This window comes from Aythya marila (assembly GCF_965140915.1).
Source record: "Aythya marila genome assembly, chromosome: 8".
Classification (NCBI taxonomy): domain Eukaryota; kingdom Metazoa; phylum Chordata; class Aves; order Anseriformes; family Anatidae; genus Aythya; species Aythya marila.
Window position 1 is genome coordinate 17996745 of NC_139049.1, and position 24868 is coordinate 18021612.

Here is a 24868-nt window from a genome sequence, read left to right on the forward strand (position 1 = left end):
AGGTCATCACTGTTACGATCGTATCAAGGAAAATGAAATTTTTATTGATACAGCCAGTATTCTGCATTACCTCCTCCTTACATTGAAAATACATTATAGTAGTCAATCTTTGTCAGCTTAGGTGAATAACTGAATTTATAAAAGAATATATAGATATATAATCTATATAGATATATAGAAATAAATCTTGTTCGTCCTAATTGCTGCTATTTCTTTTTGATGGTAGCTTTCTAATTGAGAATTAGCTATTGCAGGTATAAACATGCGTGATCACAGAATTTGGTGTAGTTGGATACAGAGGTGGTAGATAGGAAGAAAAATCAATGAGGATGTGAGTGAAGGCTGCAGTCTTGCAAATCCAATAACAAAGGTAATCAAATGCTATTCTATTATTCAATAGATCATGTCAATTCAATTAATTTTACTGAGTTCTATCAGGTAATTTTTGTTGAGATCCTCACAGATTTGGTGAGGTAATGCTAGATAATGTCACCTGAACAATCTCTTTGAGGGGGTCGAAGGGGAGGTGTGTAGGTGTTGTAGGCTGTAAAATTGGAGATGTGACTCCTTAAAAATCCCCTCCCACTCCTAGAATCTTTTAAAATATTTTATATTTGAAAACAAAGAAAAAATCTGGTCAAAGCAAAATATGTGGAAGATACGTAGGATTTGCTCATTCCCTTAAATAATGTTATAAGCTTATCATTCTTACAAGATAGCAATAGTATACGGCAGGATGAGATATGTGCTTAGATTTGTGGTTTACTGACGTTTTTCATTTGTAGTGGTGTAATATATATATATTTAAATGCATGATTGAGTTGTGCCAGGGGATGTTTAGATTGGACATTAAGAATAATTTCTTCATAGAGAGGGTGTTTGAGCATGGAGGTATTTAAGGGACATGGGCAAAGCACTAAGGGCCATACTTTCGTGGTGGGATGCAGTAGGTCAGGCTGGTGGTTGGACTTGGTGGGCCTGAAGGACTTTCCTGACACGGTGACTGATCTCTGGGCAGCAAGGTGCTGCCAGACTGGCACTTTTGGTGCTGCCTGCCACCCCTCATGCCAGTGGGGCTGTCAGATGTGGGGTGTCTCCCACTGGGAGACATTTTTGTGGTGTCTGGACAAAATTTGCTCTTGGCGAGAGCCAGGAACTCCTGGTGTATGCTCATTGCTCATCAGCAATGCCTTTGCTTGGGACAGCGCTGAGCAACTCCTGAGATCAATGTGAAGCTTGAAATGCGATTTCGAGCCCTCCAGAAGAACGGCACGTCACGGCGAGGTGCTCTGACGCTTTGACATGCAGCTGCTGACATCAGCCGCGGGGACAAAGCGCAGCGGCACGCAGCCAAAGGTAAGGGCCAGCATTCAGCGAAAGGCTGCCCAGAGCCGGGGGCCTGTGCGCGAGGACCGCGTCCCGGGCCGGGCGCCGGGGAGGCGCAGCCCCGGGGGTCCCTCCGCGAGACTCCCTCAGGTGCCGCCATAGCGCGGCCGGGGCTGCGCGGGCCGTTGGTGGGGGTCTCCTAGCAACCGCGCGGCCAATGGGAGCGGCGGGGGCGCGTTAAGCCCGCGGGGCCCGGCCCGTTCCGACCCGTGCCGTGCGGGAGCCAGCTCCCCCCGGCCTCCTCCTCCTCCTCCTCCTCCTCCGCCCCGCCGCAGCAGGTGGTGCTCCGGCGGGCCCCTCCTCCTGCCCTGCCGCTCCTCGCCGGCCGGAACGGGTGCTCTGCGGCCGTTGGCGAGGCGGGGGCGGCGGTCCCGGTGCCCTGCTGGGTTCTGTGGAGCTGCGAGCAGCCGGTGCCTGCAGGGTGAGAGCCGCGTCAGGTACGAGAAGAGGCTGGCTGCGGTACCTTGCTTGTTTGAAACGTCTTTATTTGCAGCAAAGCTCGGGGTGAGGGTGGAACCGAAAGGCGAGCTCTGCTTGTCGTGTGGCTGCGCCCCTTATTTACGTGCCTACTGGGCTGGCCGCGGAGCAGTCGCGCAGGGCGCTGCGAAACTATGGTAGGAATTCGGGAGTTTCGGGGCAATGACTTAAAATGGGAGGTATGCGGTGTAAAATGTGAACGCATGAGGTAATCCCTAATAGTAAACTTGGAAAGGAGACCTGGGAAGTATTTGGTGCCGTTAATGGAGATTTCAGATGATAGCTGTTAAGGAGAAAAACGTGCTTTATATTTCAGGAGGGGAACGCCGTAGCGTTGATATCGGTCATCGTTGGTTGGAGAGGGTATAGGAGAGGGGATTACAGGTTCCTTGGGGTCAGTGCCTTGTCTCTGCAAGCGGCTGGCAGCAGATGCTGAAGGAAAGATCACCGTAGGTTGGCTGCACAGCGATGCTCCCATCAGGGCATCCTCCTAGCGTACTGCAGCCTGGAACCGAAGGGTTTCTGAGCAGAGCTCATACCTCTCTTAAATTTTGTAGCTTTTGAAGGATATTTTCCAGCAGATTTCAGCCAGTTTATGTATTTAGCATTCACAACACTTCGTGGTGATGTAAGTCCGCAATTTAACAGTGCTTTATGTGGAAAGATTTATTTTCTAGCTTTCAAGTTGAATATTCTATTTCATTTTGCATGGCTGTTATGTTAAAATAAACAATAAATACCATCCTGTACCTGTTCTTCATGGTCTTGTCCTATTTCTCTAGCTGTTTCTTCTTCTACCTGAAAAGTCACAGGTTATTAATTTTTTGTATGGAAGCATTGTTTGACCCTCTTGCACTGTTTTCAGGTCTTTTTCTGTCTTTTGTACCCCAGAGGTTGTAATGGTGTGTGATAGGTAAGCTGAGAAAGCTGTTTATGCAGAGACCTTATGATGTTTGGTTTTCTGTCCTAGGCTTCAGTATTTTGATAACTGCCTGTGAGCTGTTACTTCCAGAGGAGTAATCACAGTGACCCTGAGATGTCTTCCTGCATGATAATGCTTAGCATAGAGCCTGTTGGTTTAAGTACATGGCTGTGTGGTGGTGTTTTTTTTTTTTTTTTTTTTTTTTTTTTTTTTTTTTTGTGTGTGTGTGTGTGTTATGTGTTAGCTTGTGTTTAAGAACGTGGAATTTCAGCTGCTGATTTTTATCATCCATTTGTGTAGCATGTAAACAACCTTCTGGGGTTCTTGTCGTTCAATCTTAGTGTTTATTTTTTCTGAATAACTCTTTACCGTAAGTGAACTGTCTCATTGACCTGCTCATCGCATCTTTAAATTCTCTGAGTAACATAAATATGTCCACAAACCCCTTTTTGACGCTAAATTTTTGGTCTCTTTGGGACTTCCATGTGATATTTTCATGTACTCCCCCTCTTTTTAACTTTTTTTTCCCCTACTCTTTCCTCCTCTCCATCTACAGTCAGTCATTAATAATTTCCCTGACATCTTAGTTTAAGAGCTTTTAGTAGGAAACATTGTGAGAAGTGTCTGGAAATCCAGTTACCCTGCCTTGCCAGGTACACTGGCTCCTCCTTCAAGAGCCCTATAGCAGGCTTGTTAGTGTTTCTTCTACAGAAGTTATGGTCACATTTCACCAGTCATATTTGTTGGTGGCTAACAAGGCTGTGCTTGACTCTTCCTTTCTGCTCTGTACAAACCTGGATTTTACTGGACAACCATTCCTTGAATCCCCTGGCATTTGTTAGAGAAATCAGGTGCGCTTACCGTCTTCTGCTCACCTTCCCTGATGCCTGTGTTAACTTCCAGGTTATGTGATTCTGAGCCTTGTGAGTTTATCATTCCTGAGATCTAGAACACTAGTTCTTGCTCTGCCCAGTAAATACTACCGATTTTAGGAGCTACTGAGACTATTTTTTTCATTTTAAGTCTTCTGCTTGCAGGGAGAGCAAAGCTATAAAATTTAGCTAAATTTGAGATCAGACAAAGGAGGAACTATGGAAGACGGAGTTCCTAAAGCTCTCTTTTCCCAAATTTGCGACATGGGGAGGTTTGGTAGCAAGATGTTCTGTTCCATCTAAGTGTAGCAAGTGGTTTGTGAATGCAGAAAAAAAGAATTTTTAATATCATCAGAAATAGTGCTATTCTTTAGCAATAGGAAAATGCTGATGTGAAGATCCATAGCGTTAGTTCAAAGTAGGGTAGGAATTTAGGAGCCAGATAAAACATTTTCATGTGTTACAATTTTTTCAGTGGCTGCATTAACAAAATTTATCAGTCATCTGTGTTTAACAAAGGTAGAGCTGAATCTTGAGGTGCTGGGTTACGAGGACTATAATCTGATCTGAGTGTTTGGGAGGGAGCAAGGACAATTGTCAACAATTGTCAAACATGAGATTTTTATCAGGTGTAAGGGTGTATTTTGTGTGGTTGTACTTGTTGAGAAGATCAAATGTTTGATCATATTTTTTTTTGTTAAACTCTTGACGTTCTTTTAAAGTAAAATGGATTTGACAAGTATAGATGGGGGTTTTCTGAACATAGTATGCTCATAATGAAGTGAAGGGTACTTGGCAGGCAGTACCCATAGGCTGAGTGGTTTGACTTGCTTTTTCAGGTTACTTTTGACCACACTGAGTTTAGTTGGAAATTGGGCATGACTTAAAGAAATGTGCCCATGGAATGTAGACAAGTGGAAGGAAGCCCTCTCTTGTACATCCTCTTCCCTCCTTCCCCCCTCCCCCCCACCCCCCCCTTTTTATTCCAGTTATTAGAATTTTTATTCCAGTTAATAGAATAGTGATTAAATTGCCACAGTATTGTAAAAGTAGGGAGGAAATACCTGGGATCTGCTTTGATTTCAAGGCCTGTCATTAAAATTACAATATTAAAGAAAGTCCACTAAAACTGCAACAGGTTCTTTATAGAGGAAGGAGTTCTTCCAAATATACAGTTATCACTGAATATGAGCTATGTTCTAGTGCTAATTGCGACCTTTGTTATTAAAACTGCTGTAGAGAGAAAATAATTGTCAAAACTCTAGGGAGGAAACGTATGGACTTCCATGGTGATTACATGAATAAAAGAAATCTGTTTCTGGTGACCTTACCAGGGATATTTGTAAACCTACAATGTGATGACTGGTGTGTACCCTAAATTTACATGGACTGGTGTCTTTGTTTTATCCGGATAAAAGCCATCTGTTGGGCATCTCTGGATTACTAGACAAATGTAAAAAGCTTTAAGCAGATTCACAGCTACTCTTGGGATATAATTTTTGTAGAAGGAATTATGTTGCCTGTTAAGAAAATGTTTAATAACTAACCTTTTGATATATTTTTTTCCTCAAATTTATAAGCCAAAATCTGTGTACATGTTGCAACTTTTGTACAAGTACTTAATATATAGAGAAGGCATTGGACTCTTCTCTTTTTTTCTGAGATGTTGTGACATTGGGGAGTGGGGGAGGATGCTCCCCCAAAATTGCCCCTCCCTATCTGAGGGGAGGAAAAAGTTTTCTGGGTTACCAGATCCTGCAGTTCCCATTTAAGTCACGCCCTGTGTAGGTTAGAAATGACCAGATGGTGTAATGTGATCACAGTACAATGCTATAACATGCTATTCACTTCTTCTAACACAGGGTTGTCTGAATTATTTTTATCAGCTCAGAGCTACTCATTTTTAAAGTTAAATACAATATTCAGAAATTTTAAATATACTGTGTTGTGTGAAGTTTATAATCCTAGTGCTTATTGCTCATGATTCTTCAGTTGTGACACAGTCTAAACTCAGCCTTATGAGGTTGGATTTGACTTGAGTTCTGGCACAGTCATTATCAATCCTTCCCCTGTTCCCCAAACCACAGAACAGTTGTTTCAAGAACAGCTCCTTTCACCTCTGTGCTTGTGACGTGGTTTTACTCTTGAAGTTTAGAGTAAACTTCTATCGAAAAGGAAAATAAATGTTAGTGTATTATGTAGGAGTTTGTGGGGCTAGTCCTGTAGGTTTTTGTTTAAATGAATAAATAAATAACTCTTCAGGTGACTTTCAAGGAGTTGAGTTATCATCACAATGGCTTTTTATTTATTTTTTTTTTTTCTTTTGTACTTGTTCTGACTTCTTTGGTTTGATTATTGATGTTAATCAAGCTCTCTGTTATTTTTAGTATGCATATCTTTTTGGGGTGGGGTTTTTGTTAGATTTTTTTTTTTTTTTAGTTGCAATGAGATGGCTCTGCTGTTATGTTCACTCATGTGAAGTTGGGCCCCAGAGGCTTTTTTTTTTTTTTTTTAACAATCCTCCTAGGTTTTGTTCACCCAATTTCTTGACTGGAACAAAAGTGATGCTGCCAATGGGCAGAGAACTGCCTGGCAAGCATTGGATCATTACAGATTTTTGGGTGAGTCATCAGATCTATTGGTGAAATGGCTGCAACAAATCCCTGTATGCTGGAATGGGCACAGAAAGAAAATCATTAAGTAGTTACAGCAGATTTGGCTGTTCAGAGACTTGTTCTTTTCTCCCCCCTGCCACCGATGGTCAGTCAGATTTTTGGAGTTAGTAAGAAGTGCTGGGAAACAGCAAGTGTTGATTTAGCTTCCTACTGCCTGTTTTCCCAGCCAGGATTTAAAGGGGGTGGGAATCACAACAGGAGGAATAAAAAAACCAACAAAACCGAAACCAAAACAACAAATCTTTAACTAAAAAAAGGTTAACAAGACTTTGTGTTAACTTCGGATAGCTTAGGGAGATCCCTAAAATACTTTTAAATCTTGTTTATTATTTTATTATACTTCCATAATTACAGAAAATGCAGCTTCAAAAAATACAGTTCTTTGATATGGTGGTTAAAAGGGTGTTAGAGTCCCTTATAAATACAGTTTAGATAAATTAATTTTGCATCTCCTCTGTCTTGATCAGGGATGCTCATCTTTAGGTCTTGCATACTTCACTGAGGCTATTTTGGGCTGCGTTGCTCCAGGGGAGCTGCCTAGATTGGTGAGGAAATGTAGCTGATGGATCTTAATCACTAGATAGCTTCAAAAGTCATGGCTAAGGTCCTGAACTGGCAGCAGAAGCCATGTGGAACTGATGAGTTGATCTTAGCATGGGACTAAAGGCTTGTGGCATTCCTTTTTGCAGCTGACACAGGGATTGTCTCGTTCTGCGCATCTGAGTTTAATTCTAAATACAGCGTGCAAAGATGGTGCATGTACAAAATAGTGACCGCTCTCTGAAATGATCACTGCTTCAAAGCTAGTGCATTCTGCCAATGCCATATAGCAATCTGAATTACTTTTAGTGTGTTGGTTTAACAGTTGGAGGAAGTTTTTGAGTTTAGCACTCACCAGATCTTCATTTTTATTTTTAATTCTGTTGTATTGACCAATATGCAGTGTACTGCTAGTTGCCCTTTCACGACAAAAGGCTCTAGATCCTTCATGGCTGACTGATGTGAGAAGAATATAGTTGTATTATCTGGACTTTACTGTACTGCCTGAGTATTCTTGCATTCTGTATCTTTGCTAGACATCCTTTTGAACCTGTGTTTTTCTTTTTTTTTTTTTTTTTTTTTTGTTGTTTGTTTGTTTGTTTGTTTGTTTTGTTATTTTTCATTTTATCTTCTTGCTGGTATATGTAGAAACAATGTGTCACCAGAAAGTAGTCTTCAGAAAATATCTACGCTGAATAACATGGCATGCAGGTTACAGGACTAAAATTTAGAGAATTATTGTATTCCCTCATGTGGATTAGTCCAGTCAAGCATTATTCTGATGCAGACCTCTCAACCCAAACAGTGTTTGCACTGTAGAGACCTGTGGACTGGTGATGTACTTAGAGAGAATGAGGGTGGAAAGATCTCATAATGGTTATGCAGTCTCTTAAAGAATAAATGCCAATCTATTTGAAATTAATTGCATCTATGAAATGTGAGTAGTGTTTTTGTAGAATTTCCAATAGTTCTTAGTGGAATTTGTGTTTTGAGTTTCTTAAGAACCTTTTGAAATACATTATTAGAATGCAGGATTACAACGACACCAATAATGAGAATATACTTGTTTAATTTGACTTTTTATCCGCCCTTTTATTTGCAGGTTTCTCTATCTGATGGATCCAACAGAAGCCAAATAAGAATGTAAGTAGACCCGTGTGGAGCTATGAATTGGATTTGATGATCCTCACAGGTCCCTTCCAACTTGGGATATTCTATGAAATGTGTCCTCCTAATCTTTATTTTGATTTTGAATTACATTTTTAAAAGCACCGTTGACTTGGGTGGTGGGGAAAAACAAAGAAGAGATTGCCTTACAGACCTGCCGTGAAGTCAGTCATTGCCTTTAGAGTCTGAATGTTCACTTAGTTCATTTCTGTTCATCTTAGTTCTGCAGGAAGAAAACACTGAAAAATGTGAATGGGCAAGGAGAAAAGAATCAATTTCTTAATAAACAACAGCCTCTAGATTGTTACTATGTTTACTGTTTTCTCCCTGCCTTATGTGTGCTTTCTGATGTGCAGTTTAGTAGTTGCTGCAATGTTTCAACTCATCTGAGGAATAATTGTTTATCTTTTTATACAAGTACGTGAACCTGCAGAAGTATTCATCCAGGTGGATACCTTATTTTCTAGTGCTGAACACTCTGTGATGTGGCTGTGTACCAATAGGATTTCTTTAAAACTTGGTATTACTCTGGGCATTATGTTGTGTGCTTTGAAATATCAGTAAGGGTTCTTATTGTCTCTTTTTTGTTCTCAAGGGACCTTATGGATAGCAGACCACCCACAAACATCTGGTGTCTTAAATAGACAGCAGATTGGTTTTCCAAACGATAGCTTTTCCCACAATGATAAAAATACAAGGTTTTAGTGTCAGAGCTTCAGAAGTTCCTTTTCCCTGAGTGCACGTTAGGAGGAATTAGTGGCAAACATGGCTGTACTGCAAAAGCCTATGGAGTCCATCTTAAATTGACTTGAGATTTTGATCTGAAGTATTAATGAAGTAAATGAAAGCCTTCTTTCCTGTCACATGAATAGTTTCCCTGAAGTGTCATTGTTCACCCAACAGCTGATGGCTTACACTGGCCGGATCTTCAACATCCAAGTTGGGCTTTAATTTTCCAGCAGTGTGTCAACTCTAACACTATTGCATGCCTTCAGACTGGGAGGTGGAGGTAGGGTGAGGGGACAATCAGCTGCTTCTTTCTTATGAATGAGTTTTGGTTGGCTTCCAGAGAGCCAGTACTGTACTCAGTGGCTGTGCCAATGGAGTAAGGCTTTGCCTTTTCCTTCAGCAGTTTTGGAGATTTTGCAAATAAGCAAGCAGCTTGCCAGGGAAAGGCAGTATAACTGTGTATACGTAGTATATTAAGGTACATAGGTTAAGTTTAAATCTATATAGTTAAATATTTAATACATTATTTATATATACATATATATATATATAAAAAAATATATAAAAGTTCCTTTGCTCTGTTGGCCAATAAATCTTTTCTAGAGTCTTTGTCACCTGTTAATAATTTCATTAAGACAGATTTATGTTAAAACTTCACATAAATTTATCTTGCTTCCTGGTTATATTGCAGAAAAATATTAAATATTTGGCTTGCTGTGCTTTCTCTGATGTATGATGACAGAAACAAGTGGGTTATCTAAAATGTCTTTATACTTTCCATGTGTGCATGGTGTTTTAGTTGATGGTTTACAAGACTTGGTTAAGTTCACGTCTAACTAAATACAGATACATCGTTTCTACAGTATAATTTTTGGTGTGCTTATGGTGTTCTACACTGTGTGAAGAAGTAGACAAATGTCATGTGGCTTAAGTTCAGTAGTCTCTCTCTCCTATGCCTCCTTTAATCTCCTAGCTGTATTAGATGCTACTGTTAATCTAAAATGCTCTTGCTATTTTAGGAGATGCCTACGTAACACCCATTGTCGGGAATTCTACTAAATACTTCACTGCTGAACCAGTTGCTCAGGTACCCTGCCTGCCCTTGTTGCTATGGGAGATTGGAAGACTGTTACTGTGCCAGTGCTGTCATCAGGTAAACTAGTAATATTTTGAATTTAGTGGATTTGCTAGCTCTTCCGGTGGTATTATAGCTGCTTAAGAGTGAGTGGGGTTTTATGAATGAGATGCTTCATGTTATTTAACATGCTGTTAACTGGTCTAGTAGATACAAAGCTTTTTTTTTTTTTTTTTTTTTTGGATCAAGTCCTTGTAGAAATGCTGCTTTAAAATACTATTCTTTCATATATATATATATATATATATATATGAATGAAAGTTCTAATCAATTTTTTAAATATACTTTTCAGATTATCTTGCACTTTCAGAGAATTCTTAATTTGTTCTACGTTCTCATGCCTTATAAAATGATGACAAATTTATTAAAAGAGATTTTTTTTTTTGCCTGCTTCTACCTAGTGGAAGATTTAATTATAGTACACACTTGCTTTGACTAAGGATATCATATTTTTGGAGGAATTTGTAACTAAATTTACAGCTTTTGCACCTGTATAAATAAAGCACATATGTTTTTTAGCAAGGCAATTACGAAAAAAGGTAGGAGAGCTCTTTCATGGAGGCAGGAATAGTAAAAGTTGAAAGATACAACACCTGAAAATGTTGTGAAATCTTTAGATTTTCTGTAGAAGTTTAGCTATCCTTCTTTTTATTGTGAGTTGTTTAATATGTTACGTTGTAATATTTCATTATAGATGACATTCTAAGCTCTAGACTTGTAAGTGTCTATAAAGAATAATTTTGGTATTTAAGGGATTTGTTTTTAAAATTTTTTTTTTGTATATGATGTCTTAAACTATCATCCCTGACTTGTTTCTTAATATTTTTAACTTTTAGATAGCAAAAATATTTTTCAGTATACCTCAGAAAAAAAGATATCACCCCCAAGCATGAACTCACAAGTGCTACGCTTGCCACTGCCTTCATCCAAAAGCATGCACAGCTTTTTCAGTGCCTTTTGCACAGAAGAGAATATTGAACAGAGTATATCCTATCTCAATAGGGTAAGCCAGATCTTCTTGTTTATTCGCCGTTGTTTGAAGATGACATTAAACCAGTTTTGGTAGTGAAGAAGCACTGGATTAGGAAGGCTTCTTTCTTAATGCTAAAGTTGGTGTGGAATATATATTTTTCTTCATATAGGATTTCATCTGTTATTGTTTATCTGAGAGATTGAACCCCTTATTTATCCCCTCTCCCCTCTGTTTTTCACCAGGAATTGACAACATTGGGCTTCCCTTCTATTTATGTGGAGCCGAAAGGAAAAGAATTAAACTTAATATCCATCATAAATTGCATGAATGAATTACTTGTACAGCAGCACAAGAACCTTCGAGCTCAGGAAGAAGTAGAAATGCAGCACCTGAAACTGGGTAGTGATATGGATCACTTACAGAACTCCTATGCTAAATTAAAGGTAGAAAACAAGATAATTCCACCAATATAATGCAGCACTTGTGTTTAACAGATACTGTACGTTCTTAACAGTGAGTGAATTTTTTTGTTTTCCTCCCCAGTTCTAATCTGTGTTTGTATTTGTATGTGCATTCTTGTTTTTGATCTTTTTTTTTTTTTTTTTTTTGGAAGTGGAAGATTTGTTAATGAAATGTGAATTAGTGAAAGAATGGAAAACCTGCTTAGATCTTTCCTCAAGGAAGAGGGAAGACTGTTCAGTTTGGAAGTGTTGCATGGAAATGCATGCTGTAGGTGAAAATGCTGAACGCATCAGTTCAGCTCATTGAATATCATCTAATAGGGCATACCCTGTTCTAAAAGATAAATTCACAGTATTATTGTAATCAGTGATAGTGACATGTACTAGGAAAAGCAACCTACACAGGCCTTTTACCGCTCGTTCTCCATATGTGTAGCTTTTTTTTTTTTTTTTTTTTGTTAAATTCCTTGAATAGCTGACCACATAGCCTTTTCATAAAGACTGCTCAGAAGCTTGCTGCCAAAAATGAGATTGTGGGTATTTATCCTGTGGTGTAAAATGAAACAGGTCTGCTACTGTTGAAAAGCTGTGAACTTCTAATGCATCAGCTAATGCTACTTCATGGGTACTCATGTGCAGTCATATCAGAAGACTGTTGTTTCCTTTGATTCTTCATGGAGAAGAAAAAATAAAAATCCAGTGCATGACTAAGGGCCTCATAAGTTTGTTTTTCAGTAAGACTGTCCAGCACTCTCCTTGTCAAATAGTGCTATAGCTTCTCAAAATCACAGGAGCCCTTCTGCTGAGATTAGTCAGCCACACAGGAGTGTTTTGATGTGACCTTAAAAATCAAGTGTAACTATAGTCATTTTAATACACTATGTATGATACTTTTCCTAGACAAATGGCTTTTAAGTTGAGAATGCAAAAAAACTTGCTAGCACTGCTTCAATGTCAGGACATTTAATTTATCTGTCCCCATACAAGGTTTCTTATGTAAACTCTTTCAGATATCGTGCGGCAATCCTCTTGACATATGCTATTGTGTTAAATGTGTTCCGATGTGATTTGCTGCTTAGAAACTTTTGATGCTTACATAACTTTACTCACTTCTAGCTCGCTGCACACGCAAGAAAAGAGTTTGTATGTAGTGTTTTCTTCTGACCATTCAAGGTGGCATTTTCAGGTTTGAGTCACATGTTTGTGGAAGAAAGTTCTTAAATGCCAGTTGTGCATAATCTGTTACAATGGGATCATTTGTCCAGCCTTACTCTATATATGTGAAATGTCCTATTTGTTTTGCTATGGTCACAATTTACATATCTATGTTAATTGTTCCCTGGATTATTTAAGAGAAACACTCCAGTAAAATGGTAGTCCCAAATTAAAACAGGTTGCTAAGTATCCACCTTCAATCCTGTGGTAGAGATACGCTTACAGAATCCTGACTTATTGAAAAAGCAGTAATTGTATAAGATAAGATATGTTAAATACCAAGCTAAATATTTTTTTTAATTTTTTTTGTGGATGGGAGTGTTTCTTTGTACTGGAGAATCATACTTGCTCCAGAAGATAGAACTAATTTGTCACTGAAAGTGCAAAGTGATCAAGAAACATCAGAGGTCAAATATAAGAAGACTTAACTCAAATGAGGTGACTTTGCAGTTTGTTTTTTTGTATTGATACTGAACTATCAACATTCCTTTTTCTAGGAACAGCTGGAATTATCTAAAAGGGAAATAGTTGGACTTCAGGAAAGGGACAGACAACTGCAAAGCAAGAACAGAAACTTGCACCAGTTACTTAAAAATGAGAAGGATGAAGTGAGTTATGTACATCAACACAGATTATTACATAGGTTTTCAGTAGTATGATGTTTGCATGGTATCTGGTAGCTGTTTACTTTGATTTCTTTTTTTTTCTAATGAATGTTGTATTTCAGCAAAGAAATTGACACATCACATAAATTAAATAGGTTCTGGAAGGCGTAGGTCCAAGTTATAGTAATGGTAGATAGTACTATAGAAACACGTGCAGTTTTCTCATACTTTTTGATTTTAACTTTATTTTGTAATGTTTAAATATTAAGATATTAATATTTAATATCTTATATTAAGGATATAAGAGGATACAGTGTGATTCAGTTGCTTCCTCAAGCCTATATGTATAGGAGCACTTATTTTTTTGTTATATTGTAGAGGAGAGTGGGGGCAGGGGATGGACCACAAAACCCACACTCATTAAACTTTAGATTCTTAGAAGAACCAAGATCAGAAAACACTTTGTTTAGTTTGGAATTTGTTTCCACGTTCTCCCCAGCCCTCTGTACTTACATGGCTCCTAAATTTCCATGAATGTTCTCCGCATTCATAAACATGTTCATGTAGTTAGCAATCATAGTAGTATCTGTTTATAATGAACTTCATAAAGTTCTAGCTTAAAATGTTGAATGTTCTACATGTTGTTAAAGTTAAAACTGATGCTTTGGGGAAAAAAAAAAAAACACTAATGATAGTATGGGTCTAGAATGTGCTTTATGATACGTTTGTTCTTATAGACTAAATAAAATAGTCTTTCTTTTCAATTCTGCTATCCAAAAGGAGCAATGTGTTTATTATTTTTTAGTGTAAAGCTAATAAACCTACTTTAGAGTTAATCAAATCCCAAACATTAATTACTGAAGCCAGAGAAGGTTATCACTTGAATCACTAAAAAATGTGCTTAGTTGTACTGACGAACTGTAGCATATGTTGCTTGTGGTGTTGGTTTGTGCGTAAAAGCAACAAAACTTCCTGAGACAGGTCAGAACCTATTTGTTAGGAGAGTACTCCTGATTTCTGTTGTCAATTCCTTTAACCAGAAGCAGTTTTAATAAATGTTATTTCACTTCTCCTCTTTGTTTTGGTTTTCTGAAGAAATGTTTCCTTATATGCATTAGATGAAATCTGTTTTTTATGTGGTTGTTTTTAGGTACAGAAGTTGCAAAACATAATTTCAAGTAGAGCTACACAGTACAATCATGATATGAAGAGGAAAGAGAGAGAATATAACAAATTAAAGGAACGCTTACATCAATTAGTCATGAACAAAAAGGACAAAAAAATTGGTAAGTAGAGTACCAGAACAAAATAGTTTGTTCTGTATGTTTAAAAATGCTTAAATTTGGTTCGGAGTGTATTCATATCGCTTTCCCAAGTGTTTAACTTGTGGATCAGTGAATGTGTTGTGAAATTCCTATCTCAGACAAAGCATGGAGACTGTCATTGGAAAGGAAGTCCTGATCTTCCTTTCTTATCCCTTCTGCTACTCTCCAAATGCTCTCAGTTGTTTGCCATTTGTAGCATGTTATATTTTTACTGAACAAAAATGGTTCACTAAACCAGAAAAAAATAATGTTGCTGAGTTGGTTTTTCTGCTGGTCTAGTTCGACACTGCATGTGGGTAAGCCAGGTTGGATTACGATGCCGTAGCAGGAACACCTATTTTGACAGTAGAAAATCACTAGATATCAGCACAGTAATCTCTAGAAGCCTCACCCTAAGGTGAACAAATCTTAACTTGTATCATGTTGCTGACTCTGGTTAGATAATGCTAGTTGAAGTATCAGCAAGGTCAAAATAATCAGCTTTTAAATCTAGTTCCTGTTTCCTTGAGAGCTAACTAGAATTGAACTTTGACTCCTAACCTGATATGATTTCAAAATAATTGATTTATATAAAAGCTGAAATATGGATGAAAGTGCTGTTAAGAAATGTATAAAATAAGAGACAGGATGAGAACACGCCCACCCCAGGTTTCCAAACACAAGAAGTTATTTATTTTTCTTGATTATCTTACTCTTGTTCAGGAGGGCAATGTGGTCTCATCTGGGTCTTAAGACTGAGGGAAACATTTAGGTAATGTGGTCTCTTGACAATAATTATGTGTAAAAGCAAACAAGTAAATGTAGTGTTATCTGAGTATTCATATACTTGCATATTTTTTCATGCTTTGAAATATCCTTTTCACTTGCAGCTATGGAAGTTCTAAATTATGTTGGTAGAGCTGATGGGAAGAGAGGTGCATGGAGGACTGATAAGACAGAAGCCAGGTGAACTTCTAGTTGTTATAGAACAACATTAATTGACACATATGCTGTATTTGTTGTCTTGTTACTGTAAGATTTCTGCTTCTAGAAATGAAGAAGAAATGTACAAAGTTCTGTTAAGTGACTATGAGCAACGCCAGAAGCAGCTTCTAGTGGAAAATGCTGAGCTGAAAAAAGTTCTTCAGCAAATGAAGAAAGAGATTATTTCACTTCTCCCACCACAGAAACAAAAACCTAAAGAAAGGTCTGAAGATGGGCCAGTAAGTACCCTTCAGTTAAAATTAAATGTGTGATAGTTTGCAGTGCTGGAGCCATTTGATCATCAAAAAGGTAAACTTTCTCTTGTAGGACTTGCTGTGGATTACATACCCTGTGCTGTACTTGAAATCACCCATGTTTAAATGGTCTAATTCTGTCCATGAACAATAGCAAGTCTGTTCTTCCTAGTCAATACGTGGGAAGCTTGAAAGTATACTTCAGATAAATGTTAGATGTAGTTACCTGTATGTAATTCTCTATAACGATGCAGTTTGGATTTCGTCTGCCTTTCATAGTAGGAAGCTGAAACTGGCTTCCAAGGTGCTTATGCAAGTATTTCCATAAAAGGTGGAAATGTGGTTAAGATAGATGTTTTAATGCCCAGACACATAGAACTACTGTACCAGTACTCAGTAAATGAAAAAAATGAAGTGCTGAACACTATGTGTGTAAAAATGTATATAGAAAAGCAACATAATATTAAGGAAAAAAGAATCAACTGTTGTGAAATTTCAGTTCAGCTGAGCACACAGGCACTGACTTCAACACTATGACAAATGAGGGACAAAGTACAAAAAGGGAAGCCGTATGAACTTTTCTAAACTGTTAAAGCTTTCCATAGAAACCACAGAGGGTGAGGGTAGAGGAAATGTAATTAGTGTGTGTTCTGTTTAGTCCATGGGTTAGACCAGTTAGTTCATTTTGCAGAACTGCTGGTACATTGGAGGAATATGTTTTTTCCCAAGTGAGATGGCTTAGTGTTTTTTCTCCAGTCCTAAGTATTTTTTTTTTTTTTACACAGGATATTTTGTGGCTACTCCAGACTAGGATTTCATGAGGTTAGCATGCATACATACACATACATGTATGTATACGTATATAAATGAATGTTTTTATATAAAATGACAAAAACCTCTAAAAAAAAATACTGTTTTTTTTTCTTACAATTCTTGCTTTGTTCCTTAAGATCTTAAATGATACAGGTTTGAAAGAAAGTACTTACTTCATATGTAAATGAATTATTTAGATGCCTTTGAACTTAATTTGGAATTTACCATCACATTTTTCTTATGTACTTGTAGCTAAAGAGGCTTGTATAGAATGGTTTAGATGCTTGAGAGGAGTGGGGTATTCATGTCAGGTGTTTAAATAGCTATAGCTTATTAATTTATATCCACTAAGTTGTTGCGGGCTAGTCCTCTCAGACTTTTCTGTCTCATCTCTTTGAGATGGCATTCAGGTTTGGTATTTGAACAATAGGGTGAAATGCAACTGAATGGGCTACTTCCATTGTACCATAGGGTGTGTTCTGGATTTACTTAGTTCTCAAAAGGAAAAAAATAGTCTTTATAGATAATGGAAACACTGTCTTTACCATCTAAAATCCTGCTCGTTCTGTGTAGTGAGCCTGTAACAATGGAACTTCTCAGCAATCTGAACTTCTTTTGTGGAGATTTGTGATGCTAAGTTAGAGTCTTGCTACCTTTATAAATTGTCTTCGTGTCACGGTTTTGGGGAGTGCCACATTACTTCTCTTTCTTCATCATTATGCCATCAGGGAATTACTCTCTAACAGACAAATTTTCCCTGGAAGAAAAATCTTTTCTATATATATTAATTTTACTTTGGTTTGGTAAATTAAACCTGTATACATATTTAAATAAACAAATATGTCTACTTGGAATGGTAAGGTGGTTTGCATCACACTTCGCTTCTACTTTTACAGGTGTTGTCAGACCTGGAGGAGGACATCGGAGAATTAAATAAAGAGAATATGTGGGAACTGTCATGTGAAACTGTGCGAGAGCAGCTTACCAACAGCATTAGAAAACAATGGAGAATGTTGAAAAATCATGTTGAAAAGCTGGACAACCAAGGTGATGATTAACACAATTACATGTACATATAAAATGCTGCTAACTTCATTTGGTATCATAATCTTTGAATTTACTTTAGTCTGTCTAAACTACATAAAAGCTAAAATAGAAGGGATTGTGACCTGGTAGACTTCCTGAAAAAGCTTGTGATTTACATTTTTGGTATGAGTTTTAACTGAATGAAGTTAGGAAAGCAATTGCATAGCAAGCCTGTTATCCTGAAAACAGACATGATTAATCGTTTGGCACAGTAAGCAACGATTTTCTGAAGAAATAATTATCTTTTGTTTGGAAATACATGCCCTGTAATAAATGTTTGTTTTCTTTTCCCACCTTTTTGAGCTGTTTGAATAATGCAGATATAACAATTTGAATCAAACGGATGCAAAATATGTAAATCCTTCCTGGAGCTTAGCCTTGCCACATCCATACCTCTAAGTCTTCTGCTGGCATTCTAAAGTGAACTGGTTGATGGAATGGTGCTGGACTCTTCTCATTTCCAGCTGTTAAACAGCATTAAAAGACAGCTAAAAATATATAAAATTCTTTCCTAGTATTACTTTTCCCATGTAAGCAAATGCTGCTGCTACCACAGGGATGTTTGCAGACAGGAATAATACTGAGAAGGTCATGCATTCAGTTGCAAATAAAAGAGCAGATGGTCTATAAGAACATGTTTATGCCATAGAAAGGATTTTAAGATTACTTGTTCTGAGTAATAGTTCATTTTGTATAGCTAACTGAGAAGTAATTGTAAGCATCAGGAAAAAATGCTTTGTGTATTTGTGCTTTTCTTGGAGTCACCTTTCTTTTTTTTTTTTTTTTTTTTTTTCTTTAATTTACAGAGATGACTGTTCTAGTTCCTTAGCATTCAGTTAATGTTCAATCGCTGTCACCAGGGGATCAAAATTTGGCTTATTATGATCACTATGATAGTTGTGCATGAAATAAAATTCTGCATTATATGATTGTACAAAAATACATTTTATTCCTCTAATTGATTCCTTTGCTGGGGTAAAAATACGCACACAATGTTCTGGCTGTAAGCTCTGTTTCTCCTTCACAGAACTTGAGGGAAAGTCTTTCTTTTTTTGTCTGTGATATATATAGTTACTGTCATATTTTATGAACACCCAAGCCCTTCAAAAATTGGCTCAGAAGAATAGGCTAACAACATATCAGTGAAGAGAAGTCTTCATTTGTCTTGATTTTCATTAAATAACTGCTGAAGCAAGTGTTTTTTGTGTGTGACACTTCCGTTGCAGTGCAGACTTGTAATTTACCCAGGGAAATGTAAAACAGATACGTTGTAATTTTTTTCTGAACTGGTTATTGTGCCAGTTACTGGTTACTGTGTGTGTAGCACCAGTTTTGGTGCTCTTGTTCTGATAGAAGTAATTTTGAATATGTACGTGTCTTTTGGGATAAAACAAATACAGATTAAAAACCTTTGCTATTACTCTGAGCCCCCAGTGCTGTGAGGGATTTTTGTCCTAAGTAGCTTTTTTCTTCCCTTAGTGTCACGTGTGCATTTAAGAGCTTTGGATGACAAAGATGTAATTTCAAGGGAAGACCACGAGCTGGAAACTGAAAAGCTAGAATTAGAAATTCAGCAGTGTAAAGAAATGATCAAAACTCAGCAACAATTGTTACAGGTAGCAGGCTTTAATTTTTTTCTCAATTGAGTGTGTGTGTGTGTGTGTGTGTGTTTAATATGTCACTTCTCACCTCTGAACCTTTTTCCTTTATTTGATTATTCTTTTTAATAGGAAGTCTTAGTGGTTGGTCTGAGTATGCATGCTAGTTAGTTGGTTAGTAATCTAATGAGTTTGTAATTCTGATAAGAATAATTTTGGGGGGGTGGGGTAGGGGGGTGGTGGTGGGACGGGGGAGGGTGAACAAATACGAGGGAGGAGGCTGGGGTCAGCTGCCTGAACAGAGATGTTTTGTTACCTGCCTGAAACTCTGGCCCCATCAACTGTGTTGTTTGTATATCAAACTTCAACTTTTTTTTTTTTTTAATAAAACTGAATTTATGGAAATCCTGCACATCTTTATAGGCCTTCCCAAATTAATATTAGTCTTTCGTTGCTTTATATTTGCAGCAGCAGCTTATGTCTCCATGTGATGATGACACCACTCTGTTACTACAGGACTGCTATTTGTTGGAAGAAAGAGAACGTCTTCAGGAAGAATGGAGGCTATTTCGAGAACAAAAAAAGAATTTTGAGAAGGAACGAAGAAGTTTTACAGAAGCTGCTATTAGATTAGGACTTGAGGTATTAGAAAAATGGAAAGGTATTAGAAAAGGAATTGCTATGAAAGATGGGTTGCTATTATTAGAATAAAACTATTTAACACACACTGAAGTGCAGCCATCTAACAATTTCTGTATGGAGATGTTAACAAGCAGCTTATTCTCATACTGTATAAAACATCTTTTGGCAATTGTGGCAGGTCATTTAGTTGGCACTTCAAAAAAAAAAAAAATTCAGGTGTACTGGAAAATGCAGTTACTGCAACTGGAATGACCCATTTTTCTTGCAGCTTTTGAAATTTCTAAGCACTTCTGAAAAATCAGTCTGCTTATTTATTAAATGCTTTATTAAATCCTGTGCTTATGCAAATTTTTGTCAGATTTGGCTATGGTGTTGAGTTCTCAAAGACTTCTAAACATTTCTAAACCAATGACTATTGCAGATAGACAAAATAACTGCTGTCTTTGTTTTAGTAGGGTCACTTTCTGTTCTTGTAGTTAAGCCGTCCAGTAAACATGCATACTGGAATGGAATGGGGGTAGATATGTCTATAAATGAGCTCTAGCATGTGTCCTTTTCTCTAGTCAGTAGTTAAGGTCAAAACATGAAGGGGATTACAAGTGAGCAGGAGGGAACATAAAATGTCAAGAACTGAATATTTTGGATTTTCCTTGAGATGTTGGCACAACAGTAGTTCATGCAGTGACAAATATTGGTACAAGCCACTACATATATAGATACATGTTCTTCAAGTTTTTCATTTAGTGTTGAGAGATGAGAAATACTAATAGTTCGTGCAGAAATGTTTAAGACTACATTGCAGCAAAAACGTTAACTACCTATGCTTCTGCTTGTTAAAATAATACAATTCGAAAGGAGAAACAAGGAAGTAGAAGCAGTACTCCAAGTTTCATAGTTATCTGTGGAAAAAGTAAGCTTGTTCTATTTTCTGCTGATACAGTAAAAAAAATATATATATATATAATGGGAACATCCCATTTCACTGATGGTTTTGGAGATACAATAGCTTGTCTCTTGATTGCACAGCCTTTAGACCTCTTGAAGATTGTCTTTAGCCAGTGTTTTCCTCTTCTGTGCTCATAGAGGAGTTGGAAAAGGAAACATCCCCTTTCTGCCTCAGTTTTGGATGGAAATAATCAGTGTTATTTTCAGTCACCTTCATCTGTTTATGAAAAAGCTGAAGGTTGAGGTTTAAGTAGTAATCCTTATTGGCAGCTGCTCAGAAATAAGGGGTACTTGCAGGAGGTAGTGCTGCACTGTGGGGGCAGGAGAGCACAGGAGGCAGTGATAGGAGATTGTGTCACTGGAGTGGAGAACAGTAAAATGAAGGGATTATTCAGACCTCTGTGAAACAAGCCATGGGGTTTGGCTTGTAAATAAATACCTCCTCAGCTAATCCTTGTAGGATTTAAAGGCTTGCTCTCATGACTGTAATTCTGTGTTAAACTGCTGGCTCACTTTAGTTGCATGTACATGCCATGACTTCTGATTTTTAGATGGAATAACATCAGTGTAATGCAGACTAAGCTTGTTTGTGTGGTCCTAAGTGTAAACTGACATTTCTTTTCCTAGAGAAAGGCATTTGAAGAAGATAGAGGAGCATGGTTGAAGCAACAGTTCTTAAGTATGTCTACTGATCACAAGCACTCTGAAAATGTGACAACTTCAAGTGCCTTCTTAGGAAGCAAGTATTTGGTTCAAATTATGTTACTGTAGTATGATTTTCTTCCCCTTTTAACTAGAAGATGTAAAACTACTTAAAACAAATAAACCTACCCAAAACAAACATACAGGAAAAGCAAATAAAAAAACTTTCCAGGAGAAACTTTACCAATTTCACTTACTGTATGCCTTTACCTGTCAGGCTAACTGATAGTTCAAAAAGGGAATCTTGGTAATTCCCTGCCTGATAATTACCTATGTAATGAACTTAGATCTGAGAAGGGATCAGGTGAATGTTAAGTACCTGACAGCTTAGCTCGTAAGAACAGAGAACTCTTGGAATTACCAAATTAATTAAAATGTGGGCATATTCATTATCAAGGCTGTTGCAAAAACTCATGACATGTAGAGATCTTCATAGATCAGAAACAAGCTCTGAAGAACGCAGCATTTGCTCTTTGAGATGAGGCAATACTAAACATTCATTCCCATATAAATTCAGTAAAACAGAATCCTTTGTAAAAATACTGTAAATAATGATAAAATAACTTATATAATAAGGTAATTATAATTATCTATTATAGGTAAAGTATGATTATAATATAAATATAATGATAAAATAAATTTGAGTGATAAACAATAGGATTTAAAGATTCAAATCTTTGAAGAATCATTTCCTCAAAAAAGATAATATGGCTATATGAGTGTTTTATAACATGTTCGTAGTTTGGAATATTGTTTTCATTTAAAATATTTTTGAATTCCTCTTTCCCATGTTTTTTTTTTTTTTCTTTCAAACTGATAAATTGATTTCCCACCCCTCCTTATGGCTGAATACGCAAATTCGGTGTTTTGGTCTTTACTGCTGAGTTTTTGATAATTCCCCTGCCCTGTTTCTTAGAAAGTAACAGCAATCTTTGTTAAACTGATTCTTGTTGTGGGAGTCAGCATTTTTAGATAAATGCATAAAAGAACTAGCAAGTAAAGATAAAACAGTTGAATTTGTATTCTTGTTAGGTAACTAGTTTGCCTCTTGTATTCTGTGTCCTCCTTGTTTCTCCTCCATGCAATTCCTGTAGTGCTTTTGTAAGTGTATCTTCCATAGTAAGAAAATGTTTTTATTTTTAGAAACAGATTTTAAATGTTATGGCTTGTTTCTCGTGAAGAATGACTTGATTTTAATGATGTGTGAGCAGCTTCATTTTTTTTAAGGCTGTATACCAAAGCTTTTGATTTGCAATTAACTTTTTAAAGTTCCAGTGGCTGTATTTATTATTATAGACATGCAAAAAGTTGGGAGGGGGAGTGTTTGTGCTTGGTTTTGGTTTTGCTTTTTTTGTTTGTATTTTTACTGCAGAAGACACAAAGGATGTAGTCCTTCAAATGTTTTCTATTGTAGTGTATTTTAAATGATATGTATGCCTTCTAGGTTCTGACCAAGACGGTCGGTTACTGAATTCCACATCTCAGCAAAGAAAACCTCACTGTACACTGAGTGGACCTGTTTCAGCTGAACCCTGCCAGACATCTCAGTACATTTCACGTAACAGGTATCTGAAATCATGTGGATATTTTTTTTCTTAGTGCTGAACTCTATGTAGAACAGAGGCTAAGTTGTGATAATTTACAGAAAGTCTAATCTAGGTCTTATGATTGATAGCAAAATATCAATATCGTAAAAACAGCATTGTGATTCTCTCTGAAGTGTAATTTGTAAATGAATATGTAGTTATTTACACTAACTTTCTTTTATACCAGTTCCAATGCGGCATCAAAGAAACCTGCTGGAGACAGCAAGCCAAATCAGTGGGAGGAAAGTGACGAAGGAGAAATTGAGTAATGCACAAAGTCACAGGAAGACTGGAGTTGGCACTCTTTGCTATGTAGAAACTTGCACATAGAACAACTGCCTTAGATTTCCTAGGGTTGCCTGCTGTTCTGTTAGCGATGTGTTCATAAACACCATTCTAAAGTGAAACTGAATGCTGTGAGTTTGTTCATTCTTGGAAGATTATGTGGTGATCTGAATTGTGATGTATGTAGGTGTGCGCACACATGGCTTATTTTTTTTGGACCATTTCTTGCAACTCTTGGAAGATGTTTATTAAAAATATATAAAAGCTTTGATATTTTTCTAGTAACAAGCTGTGATTCTGTGAATGAAGCAGTGGTCTGAAACTTTGGCTGTAACAAAATATTGGATCCTAATCCTTTCATCATGGACAGAGCACTTTTAGGAATTGTTTAATTATTGCAAACACTCATTTATGTCTGAAGTCTAACTGGCATTAAAACTTCTTTTGCCTCAACTTGAATGTACAGTATACTGTAGATTTTTAACAAAACAAGTTATATATTTATTAAGTTGTGTGATTTGAAAATACCTCTTTGATATTTCAGGTGACCTAAAGCGCAAAATCTTTATATATTTGTAAATAGACAAAGTGATTATGCTAAGAAACCATGAAATGAAATACATGCATCCATAATATTATTTTACATGGTATTTTAAATTGTTTTATAGTGATACTCAGTTTACAGATGCATTAGGACTTTCAATGGTTAAGTCAGGAATCAAATTATTTCAAATGTGAACAATAAATGTTTAAGTCTATTCTAAGAAACCGTTGTTCTGTGTTTCATGAGCACTGCACTTTTAAGCCATCAGGGTTGTAGGGCCAAGGTTCACTATGTTACCAAATCTGTCTGATGCTGATTTTGTTTTGTTTCTTTTTAGTGGACTCCAGAATTTTTGGGGTAGTCCTAGGGAAATCTGCTTTGTTTATAACTTCCTAAAAAATAGCCATGTAGATAAAATGTTTCAAGTGTCCTTCAACTGAATACAAAGCATGCGCTTTTCCTTGCCCATTACACATTCCCTTGCCCATTACACATTCATCTCTTGTCTTTTGAATGTTCATGTATTTGTTAATGCACGGGTGTTGCTCCAGCCCTAGTCCAATTGACCTTTTGGAAGGTGTCTAAGAAACTTTTGCTCTTCTCAGCATCATAGGAAGGAAAAACTCTAAAGCTTAGAACCCTATACTGAAAATACATTGCTGCTGTGCCCCTTATCTTCACAACTGGTTGTAATAGAGCAACTGGACTACCTGAAAAAAAAGTAACAATAGAATAATGAGAAAGAAAGGAAACTGGAATTCATGGAGCTAAGATAGAAAACACTGAAGTTTTTGCTGGTTAGTTCAGTGCCTTCAGTTACAGCTCAAAATGAGGTAGCAGTCAATGCAAGCTGCAGAAGATGCTGTGTAAGAACTGTACTCAACCTTAAAGAAGCAGAATTGTATATATTGATCTGGTTGGTCATATCTTTCTGCTGAAATATTTTTTTTTTTTAGTAGTCTTTTAAA

General features: G+C 37.1%; 1 protein-coding gene across 3 annotated transcripts; it reads left to right on the forward strand.

The window, feature by feature from the left end:
• Positions 1–1710: 1710 nt before the first annotated feature.
• On the forward strand, positions 1711–24021 carry SSX2IP (SSX family member 2 interacting protein). 3 transcript variants are annotated; one of them, XM_082766592.1, is made up of 15 exons: positions 1711–1823; positions 7975–8015; positions 9788–9921; positions 10740–10906; positions 11119–11319; positions 13050–13160; positions 14308–14443; positions 15352–15427; positions 15513–15684; positions 17409–17559; positions 19078–19214; positions 19665–19838; positions 21411–21522; positions 22930–23050; positions 23259–24021. In XM_082766592.1, exons 3-15 carry the CDS (start codon positions 9879–9881, stop codon positions 23338–23340), a joined length of 1683 nt encoding a protein of 560 aa, XP_082622718.1. In that variant the 5' UTR covers positions 1711–1823; positions 7975–8015; positions 9788–9878; the 3' UTR covers positions 23341–24021. The 3 variants fall into 3 exon arrangements, with proteins under 3 accessions (XP_082622718.1, XP_082622719.1, XP_082622720.1); XM_082766593.1 differs by having other exon boundaries at positions 21411–21462; XM_082766594.1 differs by lacking the exon at positions 23259–24021 and having other exon boundaries at positions 21413–21462; positions 22930–23016.
• Positions 24022–24868: the final 847 nt, after the last annotated feature.

Bases quoted from the DNA above. Each gene is read 5' to 3' on its own strand.
- SSX2IP (XM_082766592.1), top strand. From the start codon at position 9,879: ATGGGAGATTGGAAGACTGTTACTGTGCCAGTGCTGTCATCAG. The intron at 10,907-11,118 runs GTAAGCCAGATC...GTTTTTCACCAG, and splicing joins GTATATCCTATCTCAATAGG to GAATTGACAACATTGGGCTT. The intron at 14,444-15,351 runs GTAAGTAGAGTA...TTTCACTTGCAG, and splicing joins CAAAAAGGACAAAAAAATTG to CTATGGAAGTTCTAAATTAT.